This window comes from Myxine glutinosa, chromosome 5 (genome assembly GCF_964187855.1).
Source record: "Myxine glutinosa chromosome 5, kmMyxGlut1.1, whole genome shotgun sequence".
Lineage (NCBI taxonomy): Eukaryota > Metazoa > Chordata > Myxini > Myxiniformes > Myxinidae > Myxine > Myxine glutinosa.
In genome coordinates, this window is record NC_136265.1 from 89,430,574 (window position 1) to 89,454,205 (window position 23,632).

The 23,632-nt window shown below is 39.5% G+C and overlaps 1 protein-coding gene across 7 annotated transcripts in view; it reads right to left on the reverse strand.

Annotated features, from left to right (window-relative positions):
• Nucleotides 1-23,632, reverse strand: part of LOC137427365 (uncharacterized) — a 351,150-nt gene that overhangs the window by 324,203 nt on the left and 3,315 nt on the right. For 5 of the 7 annotated variants that reach the window (XM_078778349.1, XM_078778347.1, XM_078778346.1 and 2 more), the window contains one exon: nt 15,023-15,133. The exons of the other annotated variants lie outside the window; for them this stretch is intronic. In XM_078778349.1, the coding sequence (XP_078634475.1) occupies nt 15,023-15,133 (111 nt within the window). The remainder of the gene's footprint in view (nt 1-15,022; nt 15,134-23,632) is intronic. 7 annotated transcript variants of the gene reach the window in all.

The following is a 23,632-nucleotide window of genomic DNA, read 5'->3' on the forward strand; positions in this document are numbered from 1 at the left end:
AGATTGATTGAAATTTGTCTTTTGTGCTTTGAAACATTGTATTTATTAATGAATAAACTTGCGTTTAGTTTAAGTAAAAATTTACCACATAAATATGATAAGTTCTGAAGGATATTTAGAATTTCCAGACTCTCCATATGATAAATTAGAGAATTGTCCGGCTTGTGATAGAGTGGGGCTTAATGATGAGGATTCATATAAACAATGTATTTTCTGTGATTTAATTTTAATTAATGATAATAAGAAATATAAAAAAATATATAACTCTTTTAAATTAGAACCAAAAATGAATTACTTTACAAGATTAATAAGAGAGATGAATGTTAAGTATTGTGATGATAATACACCATTTCTTTCAAGGGAAGAGACTAATTGTATTGAGGAAATGTATAAGGGTTTAATGATATTTATTATTCAAAATAATTTTAATGGAAATGTTAATACAAGATACTATATAAATAAAATAATGGATTATTTTGAAATTAAACCCGAACTCAGGATAAAATATAGAGTTTCTCAAATAGCTCAAAAAAAGTTGGATAACTTGTTTTCCAAATATATAAATGAATGATTTTTTACCCGTTTGGGAAAATAAGATAAAATTTAATAACCATAAAAACATTCCAAATTCATTGAGATGTCTAATAGTTGGTTCAAGCGGATGTGGAAAAACCTGTTTACTTTTAAAGATGCTCCTTGGTTCTAATTTTTTAGATTATGATAATTTAATAATTTTTACAAAGTCAAGTTTTCAACCCGAGTATCAACTACTCTCACAGGGTTTTAATGCAGGTCTTAAAAAGGAAGACATTATCGGTTTATTTAAACTTCAAAACAAACTGAATGATTATAATATTGAAGATATAATACAATTATTTTGTGATACACAGAAATCAAAATCGAAACCCATAACTTGTATTCTCAGTGATAATACGGATGATATACCTTCACCTCAAGATTTAGATAAATCAAAAAAGAACCTCGTCATCTTTGATGATTGTGTTAATGAGAGAAACCAAACAGTAATGGATAGCTACTATACAAGAGGGAGACATTCTTCTTGTAATTGTATATATCTTAGTCAATCATATTTTCAACTCCCTCGACGCTCAATAAGAAACAATGCCAATACTTTTATTTTATTTAAGTTAAATTCAATAGATGTAAATAATTTTTGGAGAGATAATTGCTCTACGTTATGTAGTAAAAAAGAATTTGAAAATTATATGAAACACACGATTGGAAAATATAAATATATTGTTGTGAAACAAGATGAGATACTAAATGATATTTTTCAATAAATAAATACAGAAAATGAATACCGAAGAAAGAGAAAGAAAGTTTAAGGAACATCAACAATTAGTTTCAAAAGTTGTTAAACAACAGGAAGAGATAAAGAAGAAACGGAGACAGAAACTAACTGGTGAAGAAGCCTTTGAAAGAAAACAAGAGAAATTCTTTAAACCACTTTTGAAAACTCAACACTCACCTACAGTTCCCACGGTAGAATTTACTCCGAAAAAACTTCAAATGCTCAAAGATTTTAGTCAGATAACAAAACAAGAACTTGGTGAATTAGAATATGATGACGAGGGATTATTTCGGAAACTTGAGGAGGTAAATCAACCCCCTAATTATGTTGTGGAAGCTCTTCAAAACAATGAATATTCGGCGGGTTCAAAAACCAGAGCAGGTCTCATTCCAACAGAAGAACCAGCAGTGTTTCATCTTGTGGAAGAAAAGGTATTGATATTTAACGATGAATTGATGTTCTTGAGTTCTACTCAACCAAATGTTAAATTAACTCCAAGATTAATGTTTCTTCTAACAAACCCCGGATTCAGCGGTTCAAAATATTTTGAGGAACCACTTGATATGGAAAGAGAGGAAGATAGGGTATATATTGAGTTGCTAAATGCACTTGATTATGGAGTTTCTGTTGCTGGTAAAAGTAAGAAGAATGAGAAGGAGAAACATATTATTGATGCTTTAAGTAAGCTTGGTTCGGGTGTTAGTTTTCTTCCAAATGACCCATCACAATTAGTTAATAGGCTATTATTGTTGTTAGGTAGTAAGAAGGCTGGAAACAACAATTGTTTTAATGAATCCTCAGCCATTTTAGATCAGTTGATGAACATGAAAATAATTAATAAATGTCAATACAAAGATATTTTATTAGATATTAAATAAGATGAGAAGCACAATTCTTAGTTTTAATTTCACAACGAGCGATTACACAGCTTCATTCCCTTACCCACTACAACTTGACCCCCTTACCTCATATGAGGCATCTTTATTGTCGATGGAAACTTATAATACCTTGTTTAATATCACAGAGAAAAACAGCAAGTTTAGTTATAATCCAGGAAGTGGATATAAAACTATAACTGTTTCACCTGGAGCTTACGAGATTTCTCAAATATCTTCAGAAGTCTCTCGCCTTATGAAAGAAAAAGGTGATGAACCAAAAAATATTGTAATAGATATTCAAAAACACACTTCAAAATCAACTATTAAACTTAAAAATAATTATAAAGTTGATTTCACGATTGAAAATTCGTTTAGAGAGCTATTGGGTTTCTCTTCAAAAAAGATTGAAAATAACGGGACGTTTTACAGTGATAATGTTATCCAAATATCCTCCGGTATAAATTCAGTATTAATTCATTGTGATTTGATTGATGGTGCTTATAACGATGGAATAAGAACAAATACAATATTTTCATTCAGTGCATACTCAACCCCGATTGGTTATAAATTTAATATGGAACCAAAAAATCTTGTCTATTTACCTGTGTCAGGAAAAACCATATACAGAGTAAATTTTAGGATAACCGACCAAGATAATCGTATGATATCCTTTAATGATGAAATTATATCCATCAGAATTCACCTACGTGAAGTTTTTCAATAAATAAATAATGGTTATTGTGAGAAAACACGAGTTGGGAAAATATAAAATAATTACAGGGGAGGGCATGTTCCTTTCACCAGACTATACAAGGTATGTGGGTAGAGGATACTATAAACCTAAGAGACAACGAGGTGTAGGTCATCAATTTCGAAATAAAGGAGATGGGATAATTGATACTCTAATGGGTATTGGTTCAACCATCCTTAAACATAAAGACCTAATTGGTTCAACTGCTTCTGCCGTGGGCTCCGTTGCGGGTGCTATAAAGAGTATAAAAGATGCTCAAAAGGAGTCTCATAAATTACAAGCAATCAAAGAAATAAAAAAAGGTAAAACTCAACTATCTTCACAAGAACGACAAAAAATCATTAAAATACTTGGGTCAGGGTTTCAACAATTTTAATGCTATATAAATACAAGTATGGAAGCGATTGATAGTATCTATGATTTGGATGATACGATTATCATTTCAAACTCCACTAAAAAGGAAGACTATTTTAAGGTAAATGCTATAACAGGAACAGACTGGAATTCAAACGGAACAAAAAGTTTTGAAATAAATAATCAACAAACTTACTTGAATATAGCTGATAGTTTCTTGCTGTGTAAATTTAAATTCACTAAGGCTGCGAATAATACTAATGCTACACTCGTAAATGATTTCTTCTGGAAAATGTTTGACAGTGTCCGCCTGTATATTGGAACACAAGAGGTTGAAGCGGTTGATTATGTCTCTGCTACATCTGAAATGATGAAATTTACACTATATTCGTTTAGTGATAGAATGGGTAAGGGAGCTGTTGAGGGTTTTATTCCTGATATGTCAACGGGTACAAACGCAGACCCTGGTTATAGTCAAAGGAAGTCAATGTATAATGATGACGCAAAAGCTGAGAATAGTTTTACCGTAGCAGTACCTCTGAAAGGTATATTTGGATTTTGTGATTATGATAAAGTTTTGTATGGGCTTAAAATTAGATTTCAACTACAAAGGAATGATAATGTAAATAGATTGCTTTTTGGGGATGAAAATGCTTTTGGAGAAAATAATAAATTTGTTATTAATGATTTGTGTTGGTATATCAGTGAATATACTCCTAATCTTAAAACGGAAGAGATGTTAAATAGAAGACTTAACTCAAAGAAACCGCTAAATGTATCATACCTTAAAAGAAGATGTCAACACGTTAAACTGGAACACACTACCTACACTTGGAATTTAGGTGTTCTTCAAGGAAAGCCACGATACCTCTGGCTCATTTTTAAAAAACCAGATGGAGAGGACGGTACTAATAAGAATAATGCCCTGAGTGATAATGCAAAGGTGAAACAACTTCGGGTTTCTCTTGATGGCACATTTTATCCGCGAGATAGATTGGAAATTGATTGGGAAAAAAATGATTATGCGGAAGCCTACAAGTCCTACCAAAAGGTATGTGAAAGTAATGGTAATAATGATCCTATTTTGGATATGGTTGCGTTTCAAAAACTTTATACAATCTACGCAATTGACCTGAGTTCTCAAAAGGAAACTATAAAGTCTAATCGAGTGGATACTTCTCTATACATTGAAAGAGGGGAGAGTGAAGAGGTTAATGCATATTGTTTGCTTTTGGAGGAAACAGAATTACAGATTAATACAGATAATGGTGTTATGATTAATATCACATAGGTTTTTTCTCATAAATAAATGGTTGGGGTATATGTTAATCAAATCAATCTTAATAAATTAACATCTTGTATTCAAAATCAAAAGCCTTGTATTATTAATGTTAATACAATTCAAAGAAAAGGAGCTGTAAGAATTGATGTTTTACTCACACACACACAAGTAAAAACACTAAATGATGTTGGATCACTTAAAATTAAAATGACGAAACCTATGTTAAAGAAATATTCAATAGACGAGTCAAGAGGAGGATTTCTCCCGTTTCTAATTCCTTTATTTGCTGGTTTAAGTGCGGCGGGAGCATTGACTGGTGGTATTTCAGCAGCGGTAAAAACTGCTAACGAAAGGAAGGCACAACTAAAAGCTCAAAAAGAATTGGAAAGACATAACAAGGAGTTGGAGAAACAAATTAGTGGAAGTGGTGTAATTGTAGATTTTGCTCAAAAACTTGAAAGTCTACCTGATAAAGCTAGATTGTTGGTTGGAGATATGCTTTCCTCTATCGCTCAAGCGGGTGTTAAACTAACTAAACGGGGTAATGGATTGTATCTTTCTCATAAATAAATGGATAAATGGTTTAAACAATTTGGAAAGAATACAACGTCAAATATAGAACTAGCTAAGTATTGTAAAACACTAAAAATTGATAATGTGGTTATTTGTATGAGAGATGAATTAACACATATAAATAAGAATACAAAGAATATTATTATGAATTTAGACACACAGAATGGTTCTCATTGGGTTTGTATTCATAATAGTCAGGATAAATATTATTTTGATAGTTATGGTATGCCACCACCTGTTGAAGTAATACAATTCTTACAGAATGGTGTTTATCAAACATTCCAAGTTCAAGAAATTAATTCTAAATGTTGTGGCCAATTATGTTTATATGTATTATTTCAACTCAACAATAATGAAAATTTTTATGATATCATTTTTTATCTAATATAAATGACCTATGTTGGAAAAGATGGTTCTATCTTTGGAAAATCCTCTCAGGATATTGATTTATCAAATTATTATACAAAGGCACAGGCTGAACGACAAAAATATAGTGTAAGTAAAAATATTAATATGAAGAATACTTATAAATTAATCAATTATCCAAACCCTACAGATGCGAATGACTTGATTAGATTCAGTGATTTATCACAATATATATCTTTAAAGAAAACAGCACGTTTTGTGAAACAAGTAAAATTTACAACCACAACACCTGGTTATACTGACCATACACCTTTCCTCATTGAATTTAACTACCTGCTTACAATTAAATTTTATAAAGAAGGACATTTAGTTAATATGCGAATTAATAAATGGGGGTATGATATGCCTGATTTAGGGTATAATTGGTCTTTTTCAATAAACATAGAAGACCTACATGATTTAAATCAGTCTCGTAAAGAAGAATATTATCCACTTGGTGAAGATAAGGATTTATGTGGAAGTACAATTAGTAAACAACAAATACGTGATTTTAAGAAAATAAAAATATATGATAGTATAGCGATGGTTCGCATGACAAAGAAGGAAGGTAATGAGATAAGGATAGAAAGCCGAGGAATACAAACCGATTTGGTAGTGGGAAGATGGGGTGGTATTACCTGTCATAATATTAATCTCACATATATTTCTGATACATAAATGGCAGGAAGAAGACTACAAGAGAATTATAATTTTTGTATTCAAGGATACCTACAAGAAAAGGGTGCTCGGTATTACATACCTTATGATTTGGAGCATATACATGGGAATTTTGTCATAAAAAACTGGCCTTATACTGATATTGTTAAACCCACAAATAGAGACTTGTTTAAAATATTAAATAAAAATGAACTTCTCAAAGTTATGAAATATAAAACTCTTTTAGAAATCGTCAACAAATCTTATTGGTATCCTATTATGAGAAAAATAATTATAGATACAAGAATATCTCAAAATCCAGATGAGTATATGTATAATATTCTTTGGGGTTCAAACTCAAGGGTAGCAAGGGATGAGGAAGGAGTTGAAGAAGAGAAGGAGGAAAGAGAGAAAAAGGAGAAGGAGGAAAGGGAGAGGGAGGAGAAGGAGGAGAGGGAGAAAAAGGAGGAGAAGGAGGAGAGGGAGAAAAAGGAGAAGGAGGAAAGGGAGAAAAGGGAGAAGGAGGAAAGGGAGAAAAGGGAGAAAAAGGAGAAGGAGGAGAGGGAGAAAATGGAGGAGGAGGAGAGGGAGCAAAGAGAGAGGGAGGAAAAATATAAAAAGATGGAAATCACTGAGATTCATAAAAGATTGAGTGTATTAAAGCAAATAAATCAATCTCAACGCACCGAAGAGGAAATTAAAGAATTAACAACTCTTATGAAGATAATGGTTTCAAAAATAAGAACGTCAATGTCTTCAATTTCAGAGATTTAAACGAGAAAGTGGTGAAGAAGAAGAAGAAGAAGAAGAAGAAGGAAAAGATTATGTGATTGATGATGTTGGTGTCATTGACTTTAGTTAGTTTTTATTTGTAAATAAATGGAGGAGAGAGTGAAGGCATTCCTTAGGATTCTTTATGTTTTAAAAATAAAGATTGAAATGTATATGTTGAAAACCAAAAAGGTTTTGATACTCTGTCGGAATTTTTCTGATAAATAAATATGAGTTATTGTCTCAAATGTAAAAAGAAAACTAAATCTAAAAATATCTCTTATGTTAAAGCTAAAAATAATAGAGTTTATCAAAAAGGAATATGTCAAGTATGTGGCTCTAAAAAGTGCCAATTCATCTCTCCTAAAAGAGGAGGAGACATACAAAAGTTTCTGTCAGGAAGTAAATTTACAACAACTGGAATTCCAGGGGAATTACACCTTCCAGGGTATTCTTTCTGTGGTCCAGGAACAAACTTGGATAAAAGATTAGATGAGGCTGACAATCCTAAACCTTGGTCTAAACCTACAAATAGGGTTGACGAAGTGTGTATGAAGCATGATATTGCTTATGGGAAAACCACTACGTTGACTGAAAAACATAAAGCCGACAGCGAAATGTTGTATAATTTGTCTTTGATACAAAATCCAACGTTGAGAGAGAAAGTTGATAGGTTTATTGTGAGAAATTTGATAAATGCTAAATTGAAACTTGGTCTTGGTTATTCCTCAAAAAACTATTAGGCTCTAATGATGCCATCAAGACTGAGGAGCTTTTGGCTGAAGAATTACACAAACCTATAATCACAAAGTTTAAAAGAAGGAAGGTTTATTCTAAATACACTGACCACATATGGTCCGCTGATTTAATTGAATTGAATAATGACAGGGGATACAGGTATGCTTTAACCGTTATTGATTTGAGGAGTAGATTTGCCTGGGTTGTCCCTTTAAAAAATAAAAGGGGTGATACTTTAATGTTAGCCTTTAAGCTAATATTTGATCGGGATAAAAGGAAACCAAAGAAGTTATGGACTGATGAGGGAACAGAGTTCTATAACAAAATATTCATGAAATTTCTTAAGGGGAAGGGTATTAAATTATACAGCACCTTTAATGAAGGAAAGGCAGTTGTTATTGAGCGTTTTAATCGTACTTTAAAAGAGAAATTATATAAAAAATTCACACAACTCGGTTCTCAAAAATGGGTGTATTTAATTCAGGATATTGTAGATAATTACAATAATACAGTTCATTCATCAACACAATCAAAACCATCAGAAACATTTACAAAATTAGAATATGAAAAGGAGATTAATTTGAGAAAGCCCAAGTTTAAAGTTGGTGATATTGTAAGAATATACAAATGGAAAAGTCATTTTGAGAAAGGTTATACACAAAAATGGACTCGTGAATTATTTAAAATCATTGATGTAATGGATACAGTCCCTTGGACCTACAAATTATATGATTTAAATGGAGAAGAAATCTTGGGTTCATTTTACTCACAAGAATTACAAAAAACACAAGTAAGCAGATAATACCCTTGAAAATAATAAATAAATAAATAAAATGTAATGGGGATACGTTTTTAAATCTGTGAACCCCAAACACAGAATCCCACAACTTTTTAGTTGGGGCTTAACTTTTGTGTGTGTATAATGGGGATACGTTTTTAAATCTGTGAACCCCAAACACAGAATCCCACAACTTTTTAGTTGGGGCTTAACTTTTGTGTGTGTATAATGGGGATACGTTTTTAAATCTGTGAACCCCAAACACAGAATCCCACAACTTTTTAGTTGGGGCTTAACTTTTGTGTGTGTGTGTATGTGCGAGTGAGTCATAATAATATACAAACCCTAACCCAACCCCATCCCTAACCCAAACCCATCCCTAACCCAACCCATCCCTAACCCAACCCCATCCCTAACCCAACCCCATCCCCAACCCAACCCCATCCCTAACCCAACCCCATCCCTAACCCAACCCCATCCCTAACCCAACCCCATCCCCAACCCAACCCCATCCCTAACCCAACCCCATCCCTAACCCTCACATTCAAAATCCCAACCCTAACCCAATCCCATCCCTAACCCAACCCCAACCCTAACCCTCACATTCAAAATCCCAACCCTAACCCAACCCAACCCTAACCCAACCCCATCCCTAACCCTCACATTCAAAATCCCACCCAAACCCTAACATAATCTTTCTTTTCTTCTTTTTTAAATACGTATTTCTTTTTTTTTTCCTCTTCCTCCAATTCTGTCTTTCAAGGCTTTTAAGTTTGAAGAAGTAGAAATGGGAAGAAAGAATTTTCCAGCATTTTCTTCCTCGAACTTTCTTGATATTGCTTAAATCAAGCGTCATTAAATAAAGAACATTGTTCATTGCTTTAGAATCCAAAGAGTCTCCAAGAGGAACCCCACAGGTAGAGTCTCCAAAATAAAACCAACTTTCCAAGTTCCCAAGGTATAACCACATTCCTGTTGAGCCTCCAAGATAGGTATCACATTCCGAGTCATCAAAACAAAACCCCCATTCCGAGTCTCCAAAACGAAACCAGTTTTCAAAGTCTCCAAGGTAAAACTCTTTTCCTAATTTTATGAAATTTAGTGAGTCTCCAAGGTAGGCTCCACAGTTAGAACCATCTAGGCAAACCTCATAATTTGTTTTTCCCAAATTTAGTGAGTCTCCAAGGTAGGCTCCACAGTTAGAACCATCTAGGCAGACCTCATAATTAGTTTTTCCCAAATTTAGTGAGTCTCCAAGGTAGGCTCCACAGTTAGAACCATCTAGGCAGACCTCATAATTAGTTTTTCCCAAATTTAGTGAGTCTCCAAGGTAGGCTCCACAGTTAGAACCATCTAGGCAAACCTCATAATTTGTTTTTCCCAAATTTAGTGAGTCTCCAAGGTAGGCTCCACAGTTAGAACCATCTAGGCAGACCTCATAATTAGTTTTTCCCAAATTTAGTGAGTCTCCAAGGTAGGCTCCACAGTTAGAACCATCTAGGCAGACCTCATAATTAGTTTTTCCCAAATTTAGTGAGTCTCCAAGGTAGGCTCCACAGTTAGAACCATCTAGGCAAACCTCATAATTTGTTTTTCCCAAATTTAGTGAGTCTCCAAGGTAGGCTCCACAGTTAGAACCATCTAGGCAGACCTCATAATTAGTTTTTCCCAAATTTAGTGAGTCTCCAAGGTAGGCTCCACAGTTAGAACCATCTAGGCAAACCTCATAATTTGTTTTTCCCAAATTTAGTGAGTCTCCAAGGTAGGCTCCACAGTTAGAACCATCTAGGCAGACCTCATAATTAGTTTTTCCCAAATTTAGTGAGTCTCCAAGGTAGGCTCCACAGTTAGAACCATCTAGGCAAACCTCATAATTTGTTTTTCCCAAATTTAGTGAGTCTCCAAGGTAGGCTCCACAGTTAGAACCATCTAGGCAGACCTCATAATTAGTTTTTCCCAAATTTAGTGAGTCTCCAAGGTAGGCTCCACAGTTAGAACCATCTAGGCAAACCTCATAATTTGTTTTTCCCAAATTTAGTGAGTCTCCAAGGTAGGCTCCACAGTTAGAACCATCTAGGCAGACCTCATAATTAGTTTTTCCCAAATTTAGTGAGTCTCCAAGGTAGGCTCCACAGTTAGAACCATCTAGGCAAACCTCATAATTTGTTTTTCCCAAATTTAGTGAGTCTCCAAGGTAGGCTCCACAGTTAGAACCATCTAGGCAGACCTCATAATTAGTTTTTCCCAAATTTAGTGAGTCTCCAAGGTAGGCTCCACAGTTAGAACCATCTAGGCAAACCTCATAATTTGTTTTTCCCAAATTTAGTGAGTCTCCAAGGTAGGCTCCACAGTTAGAACCATCTAGGCAAACCTCATAATTTGTTTTTCCCAAATTTAGTGAGTCTCCAAGGTAGGCTCCACAGTTAGAACCATCTAGGCAGACCTCATAATTAGTTTTTCCCAAATTTAGTGAGTCTCCAAGGTATAACTCTTTGGCTGGGTCATCAAGGTAGAACTCGTTCAGTGGGTTTTGTTTTGATAACTCACAATAAGTATCATCATGGTAGAACTCTTTTTCAGGATTTTGTGGATCTCCAAGGTATAACTCTTTGGCTGGGTCATCAAGGTAGAACTCGTTCTGTGGGTCTTGGTTGTTCAAAAGATCTTCAAACAAAAAAATAACTTTATCCCAAGTTGTGTTAAAAGTAGAATTTTCATTTCGTAGCTCAGATACAATTTCCTCCATCGACAAGAGGTTCGAGTCCAGTTCATCAATCTGAAGGTTGAGCGCTACACAGGTAGTAGGACTCCAAGGAATAGCAAAGTTATCCCATTCCATTTCGGCATAGGAGTCCATTCTCAAGTGAAGCAGAAAGCGTGTTTGAAAAAGCCTGTGTGGTCGGTGCCTTTTATAAGAAGGGCTGGGTGTGTGTCATTTCCTGTGGAAATTCCCTGGGCGTGTCTTAACTGGAAATGATGTGATGGAAATTCCCTGAAAATGATGTTATGTATTACCTGGAAATGATACAATGCTGAAGAGTTTATAAAGTGGGTGGGACTTAGCAAAAGTGGGCGGAGCTTAGCAAAAGTGGGCGGGGTATAGCAAAAAGTGGGCGTGGCTTAACAAAAAGTGGGCGTGGCTTAGTAAAAGGTGGGCGTGGCTTACCAAAAAGTGGGCGGGGTTTTTCCAAAAAGTGGACGGAGCTTAACAAAAGGTGGGCAGAGCCTACCAAAAAGTGTGTGGCACTGGAGGCGCTCAAATAAGAACATTGAGGGAGGTTTACCATTTTATCTTAGCTCAGTTAAAATATCTTAATAAAGAACCAAACTCAAACATATTTTTTGTTAATATATTAGATGGTGAAGAGAGTGGCAAGAGAATTAAATTATTTCCCACGCATAAACAAATATTTGTAGGGTCGTTGTTTGAGTGGGTTATATTCACCAGATGATATTAAGAGTAAAAGGTTAAAAGGTCCATAAGGTCAGAAGGATCACAGGTGTTTAAGTGGTCTAATGAATAAGGATAGCATGTCAAAAGGTTAGAAGGTTCGTAAAGAACAGGGTGAGAGAAATATAGGTGTTTAGGGTCAATGAGGGAGGGAAAGAATTAATATGGAAGTGAATGGGTCAAAGATTAATCTGCCAGATGATATGTAGAAGAAGGATGATAGGTCTATAAGAGAAAACAAATATTTGTAGTGTTTGAGTGGTCTAATGAACAACATTAAGGATAGGTACTACAGACAAAAGGTTCATAAAGATGAGGGTGGGAGAAATAGAGGTGTTTATGATTTTTGAAAAAGACAAGGGGGTAAATGACATTAGATAGGGATTTCCCATGTTAAACGGAGGTGTCCCAGAAGCAACATTATTACACTACTAGCATGCATGAGTTCCATCGGCGACACAATACCATTCCTGGTTGAGACAGATGCCTCGGATTGTGCGATTCAAGCGACCCTCACCCAGGGGGGTCGACTAGTGGCATTTTTTTCACGCACTTTGTCCCGAGTGAACGCAGACACTCCGCCTTCCAAAAGGAGGCATACGCGATCGTGGAATCAGTCAGACGGTGGTGCCATTTGCTGGGCGAAAAGTTTGATCTCATGACTGATCAGCAGTCTGTCGCATTCATGTAAGACCAGGCACATTTTATTCGGCACAACGCATTAAGAATGAGAAAATATCGAGATGGAGGGTGGAACTGGCTGATTATTGCTAGGATATAGTCTATCGGCCAGGACGCGAAAATCTGGCCGCTGACGCTTTGTCTAGACCGGTTTGTGCGGGCATGCCCTCCGATGATCTGCGGGTCATTCACAAATCATTGTGTCATCCGGGGGTAACGCGACTTGCCCATTTTGTTCGCTGCCATAATCTGCCCTTCTCGGTGGATGACGTTAGACGATTATGTCAGGCATGCCCGGTGTACGCCGAGCTAAAGCCTCGGTTTGATAAGCCGTCGCCGGGAACTCTGATTCAAGCCGGCCGACCTTGGGAGAGACAAGGCATTGATTTCAAGGGGCCTTTACCGTCATCGGAGTCACTTCGCTATATGTTGACGGTTGTGGACGAATACTCTTGATTCCCTTTTGCATTCCCGTGTCTGGACATGTCGGCTGCAACGGTAATTCGGTGTCTCCGTCAGCTGTTTCTATTGTTCGGGTATCCGGCCTTCATTCACTCGGATCGGGCCTCTAAAGGTGTTTTTTAAAATTTTATTATTCACTCGGATCGGGGTGCCGCCTTTATGTCTCAGAAGGTAAAGTCCTTTCTTGTAGAGCGGGGAATCGCCGCCAGCCGAACTACTCCGTATAATCCGCAAGGGAACGGACAAGTAGAGCGATTTAATGGAGTAGTCTGGAAGGCTGTGGAGATGGGGTTGCAGACGCCATCATTGGGAATTCATCAATGGCCTCAGGTATTGCCCAAGGCACTATATGCGATTCGGACTTTACTCTGCACGGCAACTAATGAAACGCGCACGAGCGAATGTTCCGCTACCAGAAACGCAGTGCGAGTGGGCGGTCGTTGCCCGGGTGGTTGGCAGAGCTGAGGCCCGTATTCTTAAAGCGTCTGGTTCGGCAAAGTAAGTACGAGCCTTCTGTCGATCGGGTCGACGTGCTGGAGGCGAACCTGGAATACACAAATGTCCGAATGGCTGATGGACGGTTAGTTACTGTGTCAATACGGCATTTAGGTCCGTGCGGAGAGAATTTGAGCGCTGGGCCGTGTGAAGGAAATGCGGCAGAGCCGAACTTGCCCGACCCACTTATACCACCCACACCGCTCATGACAATGGCACCTACACTTTTGGACTCGGTGACCAATGTACCATCTTTGGATCCCTTTCTAACCGATGGGTCCGCGATTCCCGAGCCGTCATTGGGATATGATTTGACCAGACGGGAGTCACTCCATTCAGCAGTCTCTGAGCCCACACGCTACCGTACTCGAGCTGGGCGAGAATGTCGCATGCATGCCGCAACACTTGGGATGGTAGGGGGGGGGGGGATGTTTTGTGACTTTGATGATGTAGAAATACTTTATAATCATGCGGGCTTGCTAGAACTTTAACCGGAGGGTGAATGTGATGAAATTATGGTTGATAACTGTTGCAGTTCCCGCTTCAACCAGTGACAGCTTATAGAAGGGGCTGAGTTGTCGGGAGAGGGATTGTATGCATTTGTCTGGCTTCAAGTTGATAAGAAAGATAATGTGCCTTACATATGACTGGCTTTATATAATGCATTGATGAACGCTGCCTTATAGATTATTACACTTTTAATAGATGGTGTTGAAATTCGATCGGATTAAAGCTCACGATCCCCCCCCCCCCCCCCCCCATTCCTGCCCCCTACTGCGACCATGGGATGGAGACTGGATGGCAGGGCATATTTGCTCTTTGCTAGCATATGAATGATGGCTAACATATGATGGCATCTTGGATCGCATCTCGAAATAAAATGACGTGCATATGTTGGCCATCATTCCTAATCTGTCTGCCATGTTTGAACAACATCAGTAAATGCGTGTCCGAGAAATGGTTGTGAACATGTTCAACATCGAGTTTTTTTTTACACCTAAAATGGCCACTAGGCCATCTTTGATCGTAACATGAAACAAAATGGTGTGCATATGAACACAGTCATGTGTAGTCTTTGTGCCAAGCATGAACAAAATCGGTCCATACAACTCCGAGATATGGTTGCGGAAGGACGGACGAGACCCAATCCATAAACCCCCGTTTTGGACAAAGTCCAATGGGGGCTAATAAAAGGTGTCTAATTAAAATCAGAAATGATGATTGTACAAATTAAGGATAATAGGATACAACAAGGTATATTATTGTTGGTTAAAATATTTTATATGACAATGAAGGGGATAATTGATGTTTGAGAAATTGATCTACCGTCGTGGTTATTTCTTAAAGCAATTGAATCATAACGTCATGTGTTTTTCTTAACACCAGAGCTCATCATCAAACTGTTTGAATCAAAATCTATAGACTGATAGAAACCTTCATGGGGATGGTTCTTGAAGAAAGAATCTTTGGCATCATTGGGTTTGGGTCGATCCAAGTGTTCATCAATGCCATGCTCAGTTTTCACTTCCACTTTCACAATTAAATCTGGAAAAATAAATTTTATTAAATGCAGGCAGTCTTGTGTCACATGCAGAGCTGTTTTCATACTCTTAAAATAGAGAAATAAATATTGCAGTAACATCATTAAAAAAAAAAAATCATCATTTAAATCTCGATCAAAACATGAAAATCTTCCTTGAAGAGAAAATAAAACATTTCCCTCGGGACTGGCATGATGTGAAAACATTACAATATCAAGGCATTACATTCTGTATAAACTGCCTCGATGTTGAGAAGCTTCCTGCCCGACCACATCTTCAGTGGAATTTCACCACCACCTAAAATCAACAACAACACAACATGCATTTTAAGGCCATTTTCCCTGCTAGAGCGGGGGTTAGCCTTGCGGGCACCATGACAATCTTCTCCATTTTGCCCTATTTTCTGCATCTCTCCTTGTTAACCCCCTTGCCCGCATTTCTTCTTCCACCATCTTTAGCCAAGTCTTTCTCGGTCTTCCCCGTCCTCTACTTCCTTCTACATTCATTTCCATCACTCTTCTCAACCAGTCACGAAACATCCTTCCTCAACACATGACCAAACCATCTCAACCTGTTCCTCTTCACAGCATCAATCACAGGCTCTATTCCCATCATCTTTCGCAATTCATCATTTGTTTTCCTCTCTCTCAACAATACTCTGCACATCCACCGAACCATTCGCATTTCCACCCTTTCCAGCCTTCGTTGCTGCTCTACGTTCATTACCCATGTCTTGCTCCCATAAATCATAACACTTCTAACACATGCAGCATACACCTTTCCCTTCAGCTTCAACGACACTCCCCTCCTCGTCAGCATGCCACCCAGTTCCCGAAACTTCTTCCATGCACATCTCACTCTAGCAACCATTGCCGAGTCTGATCCACCTTCACCATTCAGCATGTCTCCTCGGTAGCAAAAAAAATTCACACCTTCCAGCTTCACGCCGTCTCCAAGATCCAACTCAACATTTCCTCCATCTGCAGCTCCCTCTGTGCAGACCTTACACTTAAATGTAGCTGCCACACTGGTTAATGATCATTGATGAAGACCAGAAAAAGCACAGGGCCCAGAACACTGCCTTGGGGAACTCCAGCCTGAACAGGAAGGGGATATGAGAGAAACCCATTCAGGGCCACACATTGACTAGGACCAGAGAGAAAGTCCACAAGCCATGCGTGGAGATTTCCATGCATACCCTAGGAGGACAGTTTGGTGAACAGAGCGGGGTGCCAGACCGTATCGAAGGCACGTGATATGTCAAGGGAGACAGCTCTGATTTCCTGTTTGGCATTAAGGACCTCCATCCATTGTTGAGACAGCGAAGCAGCATGTCCAGAGCAGAGTGACATGGTCTGAAACCAAATTGATGATCAGAGATCAAGCCATTGGAGAAGAAGAAGGATTTGATATCCGAAGCATTGATTGATTCAATGACTTTGCTGATAATTGGGAGCACGCTGATTGGTCTGTGGTTGCAAGGATCTGTTTTTGCACCTTTTTGTGTAAAGCAGTAAAGTTGGCCGATTTCCAAGCTGATGGCAGAGGACCTTGAGCAAAAGAGAGGGTGAAGATAACAGAGAGGGTGCGAAAGAGCGGCAGAGCAGGATTTTAGGACACGTGGGCTGATGCCGTCTGGTCCAGTTGCAGAATCAGAGTCGAGGATTGACAGAAACTTCTCCACCTTGTCAGGAGAGAAGGACACAGAGTCCAGGAGCAGCTGGTTACGACAGGGCACAATGGGTACAGAGAGGGACGGGTTTGGGAACCAAGATTTTGAGGCAAACACAGAGTTGAGGCATTCAGCTTTTTCACGTGCGGAGTCAGCTGTGTAGCTGTTTGAGGTAAGGGAGGGGATGGAAGGGGAACCAACACCAGAAACAGATTTGACCAGACGCCACCAGGATTTGGAAGAGGGAGACAGGTTTGAGAGTTTAGTCTTGAGAGTAGAGAGATATTATTTCATGGCTCTCCTGGGGGAGGGCATCCACTTGTTCTGGGCTTTGTGAAAATAAATGAGATTTCCTTCCGTTGGATTTACCTTCCAGGAGGCGATGGCAAGTTACATTACATTACACTAGCAACGGTACCCGCCCTATGGGCGGGGCTTCAATTGGGAGGCCCAAATGAAAAGGCAAAATATCAGAAATTGAAGGCTTTTTGTTATTTTAAACGATTCATATAAACATCCGTCGAATCATCTGGAACTCACTACCTCACACCATCAGAGACTCCTCCTCACTCACCACATTCAAAACATCACTAAAGACCCACCTGTTCAACACTGCATTCAACATTCAACCCACAGCATTTAACCCCTGACTATCTCTTCTCCTTCTCCCTCCTTTTGCTTTAAATATTTCCCTATCGATTCTTGTCTTTTTTTGCAATTGTTGTTTTCATGTATTGTTATGCATTATGTTTGCCACTCTGTCAAAGCGCCTTTGGGCTTCTGGAAAAGCGCTATACAAAATAAATGAATTATTATTATTATTATAATCATATCACACGCAAATCATCAAAATCTAAACAATACATGGCGTCCATTTTGAAAAAAGATTGAATTCTGCAAAACGGAAGCGGCCGCTACACGTCTTTCTCAGTCGCACGTTTATGTGTGAAGAGTGCGTGCCGAATCTGTAACACAGAAGCGGCCACTACACCTGTTTCTCAGTCGCTTTGCACACGCTGCCATGTTACTTCGGAGCCGCATGTTTATACAGGAAGAGTTCGTCAGGAGTCGATCTACTCTCTCCTGGTACGTAGAATAAACAGTATTTGTAGAATTTCAACAAAAGCCACATCACTGTTCATATCGGTAAATATTATTACATCATGTTTGGAAAAACTGGAAAACCTGGAAAAATTGGAAAAACAATATAGCCTATTTTACTCTCAGGGGTCCCAGGAATACCCACCCAAAATATCGTTGCGATCAGTTGAGCCGTTTTTGCGCTACGCTACCTTGGAACGGACGGACGGACATTTGGTGAATTATAGTAAGATGAGCGACATTGTTACATTGTTACAAGTTGACCTAACGATGGGAATTTTACCTGTGCTGGAGGATGGAACCACAGTTCAAAATACACAGCAACTCGTTCATATACATAGCAAACCCTATAGGCTGGAACCCCTGCCTCACACCTTGCTCAGCTGGACGCTGTGGAACCAATGAATCTTCTGCGACAGTTGGAATCTTCCGTGATGAAGCTGAGTCTCTGGGCCCATGGGCATCAATGGGTAGGGGACAGGGGGGACATTTTCCCCCCCACTTTATTGACGAGAGGGGGATTATCCTACCCACTTTCTACTCGAATATAACAGAAAATGCGTTGCATTGTACAATCCACACAGGCCCGCGGGATCTTCTCCGAATACATCATCTAATTGTGTATGAAAAATGAATGAATGAATGATCGTTTTAAGGCCATTCATATAAACTTTCCCCAAATACGTTATCTCTTAAATCGACACTGCACTGGTGGGAATTATTTAATAACAGAGAGGGGTATGAGCTCGTGCATGTCATGCTGGATTTCATTGGTCGAAGCACGGAGTGCACAGTGCACGCATGGGCTAAAAATTATCACGTGATTAGTTATTACTGAAAGTGTGATACGGGTAGACATTCCCGATACAGTGCTGTGTAACTATGTTCTTTCACGTTTTCTTCAGAAGGAGACTCTTTGCTCACCCATAGTGAAATTGTTAGGTAATAAAAAATTATTTAATTGTTGTTACATTGGAGAAAGTGCTAACTGAGCCAGAATTGATCTAATTTTGGTGAAGATTCGAATCCGGATCTGTATACAAGGGTTTATAAATTTATTTAAGTGATTCTTCACCATTGAGTGGAGAAAGTGGAGAAAAATGCGTTGGGCCAACACACATGGACTTCCTCCACTCACGAAGATTTTTTTTTTTTAACACCTTTAGAGGCCATTGTTTTCCCAGCAGAGCAGGGGTTGGCCTTTTTCGGGCACCGTGGTCCCCTTTTTGAAGCAATATTTTATGGCCGGATGCCCTTCCTGCCACCAACCCTGTTAGTCGCCTTTTGCAACACACAGGGAATTACCAGTGAACTGGTACTCAATTTGCCGACCTCGGAAGGATGGCAGGCTGAGTCAACCCCCCTAGCGTTATTTTCAGCGATCGACCGGGATTCAGAGGATTGACGAGACGAGGAAGAAGTTCAAGGAGTGGCAGAAGGCGAAGGGTACGGGAGCAGAAACAGCAGAGCATGAAAGTTATAAGGCAGCCAAGAAGGCTGCAAAGAAAGAGGTAGCAAAGGCTTGGATTCGGAAGAGGGTCAGAGAGCAGTATTCAGGATTGCAAAGCAGATAGCGAAAGAGAGGTGTGATGTGATGGGGGTGAGTTGCTTGAAGGATGAAGTGGGACAAATCGTTGTGGACCCAGATGGAATTAAAGGAAGATGGAAAAGATATATGGAAATGCTGTTGAATACAGAGAATGAATGGGATGGCAACATAGAGAGTAACCCAGTTTTAGGACCGGCAGAGAAGATAACTGAGAAGGAAGTTGAGGAAGCGATAAAAGCAATGAAGAGTAGAAAAGCGGGAGGGCCGACGGGAGTTGTGGGAGATATGTTGAAGGCAACAGGAAGTTGGGGTGTGAAGAGAATGACAGAGATCTGTAATCTGGTGGTGAAAGAAGGCCGCATTCCAGTGGATTGGGAACTGAGTACCCTCGTCCCTCTATACAAGGGGAAAGGTGACCTTCTGGAGTGTGGCTCGTACCGAGCGATAAAGTTATTGGAGCATGGAATGAAGGTATTGGAAAGGGTGTTGGAGAGGAGGATAAGGAAGAAAGTGAAGATCGACGAAATGCAGTTTGGATTTATGCCAGGAAGAGGAACGACAGACGCGCATTTCATTGTGAGGCAGTTGCAGGAGAAGTGCATGGAGAAGAGGAAGAAGTTGTTTCTTGGGTTTGTTGATCTGGAGAAAGCATTCGATAGGGTTCCATGCAAAGTATTGACATGGGCATTGAGGAAGTTATGAGTGGAGGAATGGTTGATCAGAGTAGTGATGGCAATGTACAAAAGAGCGTGCACAGCTGTAAGGACGAAGGACGGGAACAGTGGTGAGTTTGAGGTGAAGGTGGGAGTGCATCAGGGGTCGCTACTAAGTCCACTACTATTTGTAGCTGTGATGGAGGTGCTGGCTCAGAACATAAAGGAGGGTTTACCGTGGGAGTTGTTGTATGCAGATGATCTGGTGTTGATTGCGGAAAGTATGGATGGACTGAAGGAAAAGATGAACAAGTGGAAGGAATGTATGGAGACAAAAGGTCTGAAGGTGAATATCGGAAAGACGAAGGTGATGGCAAGTGGTAAAGCATGTGGTGAGGTGGAAAGAACTGGGACGTGGCCCTGTGCTGTGTGCAGGAAGGGTGTCGGAGTGAACTCCATTCAATGTACAATGTGCGCTGAGTGGGTTCATCAAAAATGTAGTGGTCTGAGAGGGTCATTAACCAGTGTGGCAGCTACATTCAAATGTAAGGTGTGCACAGAGGGAGCTGCAGATGGAGGAAATGTTGAGTTGGATCTTGGAGACGGCGTGAAGCTGGAAGGGGTGAAAACATTTTGCTACCTCGGAGACATGCTGAATGGAGAAGGTGGATCAGACTCGGCAACGGTTGCTCGAGTGAGATGTGCATGGAAGAAGTTTCGGGAACTGAGTGGCGTGCTGATGAGGAGGAGAGTGTCGTTGAAGCTGAAGGGAAAGGTGTATGCTGCATGTGTGAGAAGTGTTATGATTTATGGGAGCGAGACATGGGTAATGAACGTAGAGCAGCAACGAAGGCTGGAAAGGGTGGAAATGCGAATGGTTCGATGGATGTGCGGAGTATCGTTGAGAGAGAGGAAGACAAATGATGAATTGCAAAAGATGATGGGAATAGAGCCTGTGATTGATGCTGTGAAGAGGAACAGGTTGAGATGGTTTGGTCATGTGTTGAGGAAAGATGAAAGTGACTGGTTGAGAAGAGTGATGGAAATGAATGTAGAAGGAAGTAGAGGACGGGGAAGACCGAGAAAGACTTGGCTAAAGATGGTGGAAGAAGAAATGCGGGCAAGGGGGTTAACAAGGAGAGATGCAGAAAATAGGACAAAATGGAGAAGATTGTCATGGGGACCGCAAGGCTAACCCCCGCTCTAGCAGGGAAAATGGCCTTAAAATGCATGTTGTTGTGTTGTTGTTGACCGGGATTCAAACCCAGGAACCTAGGATCCCAAGCTGGCACCCTAACCGCTAAGCCAACACCAGGCTGGAAACCGCTAAGCCAACACCAATAGGGCCAAAAACGATATATCGGATGATATTTCAAAATATTGTGGATGACTGATGACAAAACTTGGTGGATGAGTTGTTTAGGCAACAAGAACAAGCCGATTCAATTTTGGTTCACGTGCGGATCCAAGTCTGACCTATCAGAGGAATACAAAATGTAAACTGCTCACCCTGGCTGAGGTATGCTCTCTAGTTTATAAGTGTCAATTTGTTTATAAATGTTGTAGTCCAAACTTGAAAGATGTACTCACATTGTCGTGGTACAGCACTGTACATACTTTATAGACGATCTAACATTATAAATACAATAATACCCCGGTTAGCACGACCCCTTTTAAAGCCGTTTTGTTACAACGCTCTTGCAAATTGGAATTAAATTTTTACTAGAAATTGAAAAAAAAATTAAATCCTGAAAGCTACTCAAAATCAACAAGTCCAAACGCAAGTCACAACACTCAACTTCCTGAGAGCGTCCATTACTGCTGTTTACGTCCATTCATTTAGCCAATCAGAGCGCTTCACATATATGCGCTTACAGCCAATCGAAGCTCTCCTCTCAGTCTCAGCCCACTCTCAGTTCAAACTCTGCCTCGATCATGTTTGCATACATTCTTGTCGTCTCGCAAATTTTTATGGCGTAGCCCATCGGACAGAGCCGTCTAGAACAGTGTTTGTCCGCGCTACCGTTTGTTTTTTTTGTGACTAATGATAGCTCTTGCACGAGCCTCGATCTTGTATTAAAAAACAAACCAAAAAAAAAAAAACGTCGGTTTGGGAGATTAACGGTTTAACAAAATTCCGCTTCGCGCTCCATGTTTAAGAACGTATCCTGAGTGCTAAACGGGGTATTACTGGAGTACATACGGTCAAATGTGTTTTGTGGCCCCACCCCTATCAGGCTGATTGGCAGTCGTCGCCCCGCCCACCCCTCTTGGCACTTCATTGCCCAATGCGTAAATATGCAGTTACGCCTACACCGACTTTTCGTGGAATCCTTTCAAATTATGAAAAAATGGAGGTGTCATGGACCTTCCCACTGTAAAATGCAGTCGATTCGCATTCGAGCAAAGTACTGAGCTGTTGAGTTACTGTCTGAAAAGAAGAATTGCAAACGGGATTATTTTGTTCTATCAATTTTGTAGATCAGCGATGCTGTCAAATGTTTAACCCTTGTGTGCTGCTTTTGCAGATTTGTCACAAGATGAAAATTCTTTTTTTTTTTGAAAAGGACAAAAAATGTAGTTTTTCAATGAAAATTGGAAGAAATAAAAACCAAGATGCAGCACACAAAGGGTTAGTGGGTGTTATTTGATGTGAAATCCTCCACAGGCGACGGATTGGTAGGTACCTTCATAGGTTTATAAGTTTGTATCTTGGTCGATTTTCTTTTTCGAGGAATTGTGCATCATTCCTACATAGGAAGTCTTCTGACTTCCTGATATATCATCAATTCAATTTTAAATTTGATATCAGATTTCAAATTGGCCACTATTTATTAGATTATATCAAATTCATGAAAATGACAAAAAAACATAATCATCTTCTTCATCGATACTTCAAAATAATTTTCCCAGAAAATGTCCTTCCGACTTTTCAATAGCGATCAACGCCCCTGTATGGGCCTATCACATTCACTACACAGACAGGTGAGTGGTGTCTCTTTCTTTTCCTGTCTCCTCTCTGGTCTGCTCTTTCCAAGGGTTTCCCCCTCCCCCCCACAGACCCTACCCCACTACCGCCTCCTCCTAGGTTTCTGCAATTATGCAGGGAGCACATGTCCACCATCAACCCCCTTCTGGTGACTCCCAAAATACAGGAAAACTGTTCACCTTCACTCTTTCATTTCCCTTTTTAACCACTTGTGGAAACAACTTCCACATTCTCTTCCATCCCATTCTTCCCTCCAAGTCTTCAAGACAGCAGTTCATCACAATCTCAGATCATCCTCCATAGCATTCCCTTTTTCCAGGTCATTCATCATTCATGATCATTCAGGTCATCATTCCGCCCCCTCCCCTCTCACATCACCTCTTCATCTTTCACAACTTTTCTCTTCCTCTTTCACCTCTTTTCACCTCACTCTTTATCTCACCTCACCTCTTTTCGTTTGTTCATTGATTGGTTTCATCATCCACACTTTCACCTTCCTCTTCTTCCTTAAACTTCTGTGCAGCTTGTTCACCCCCATG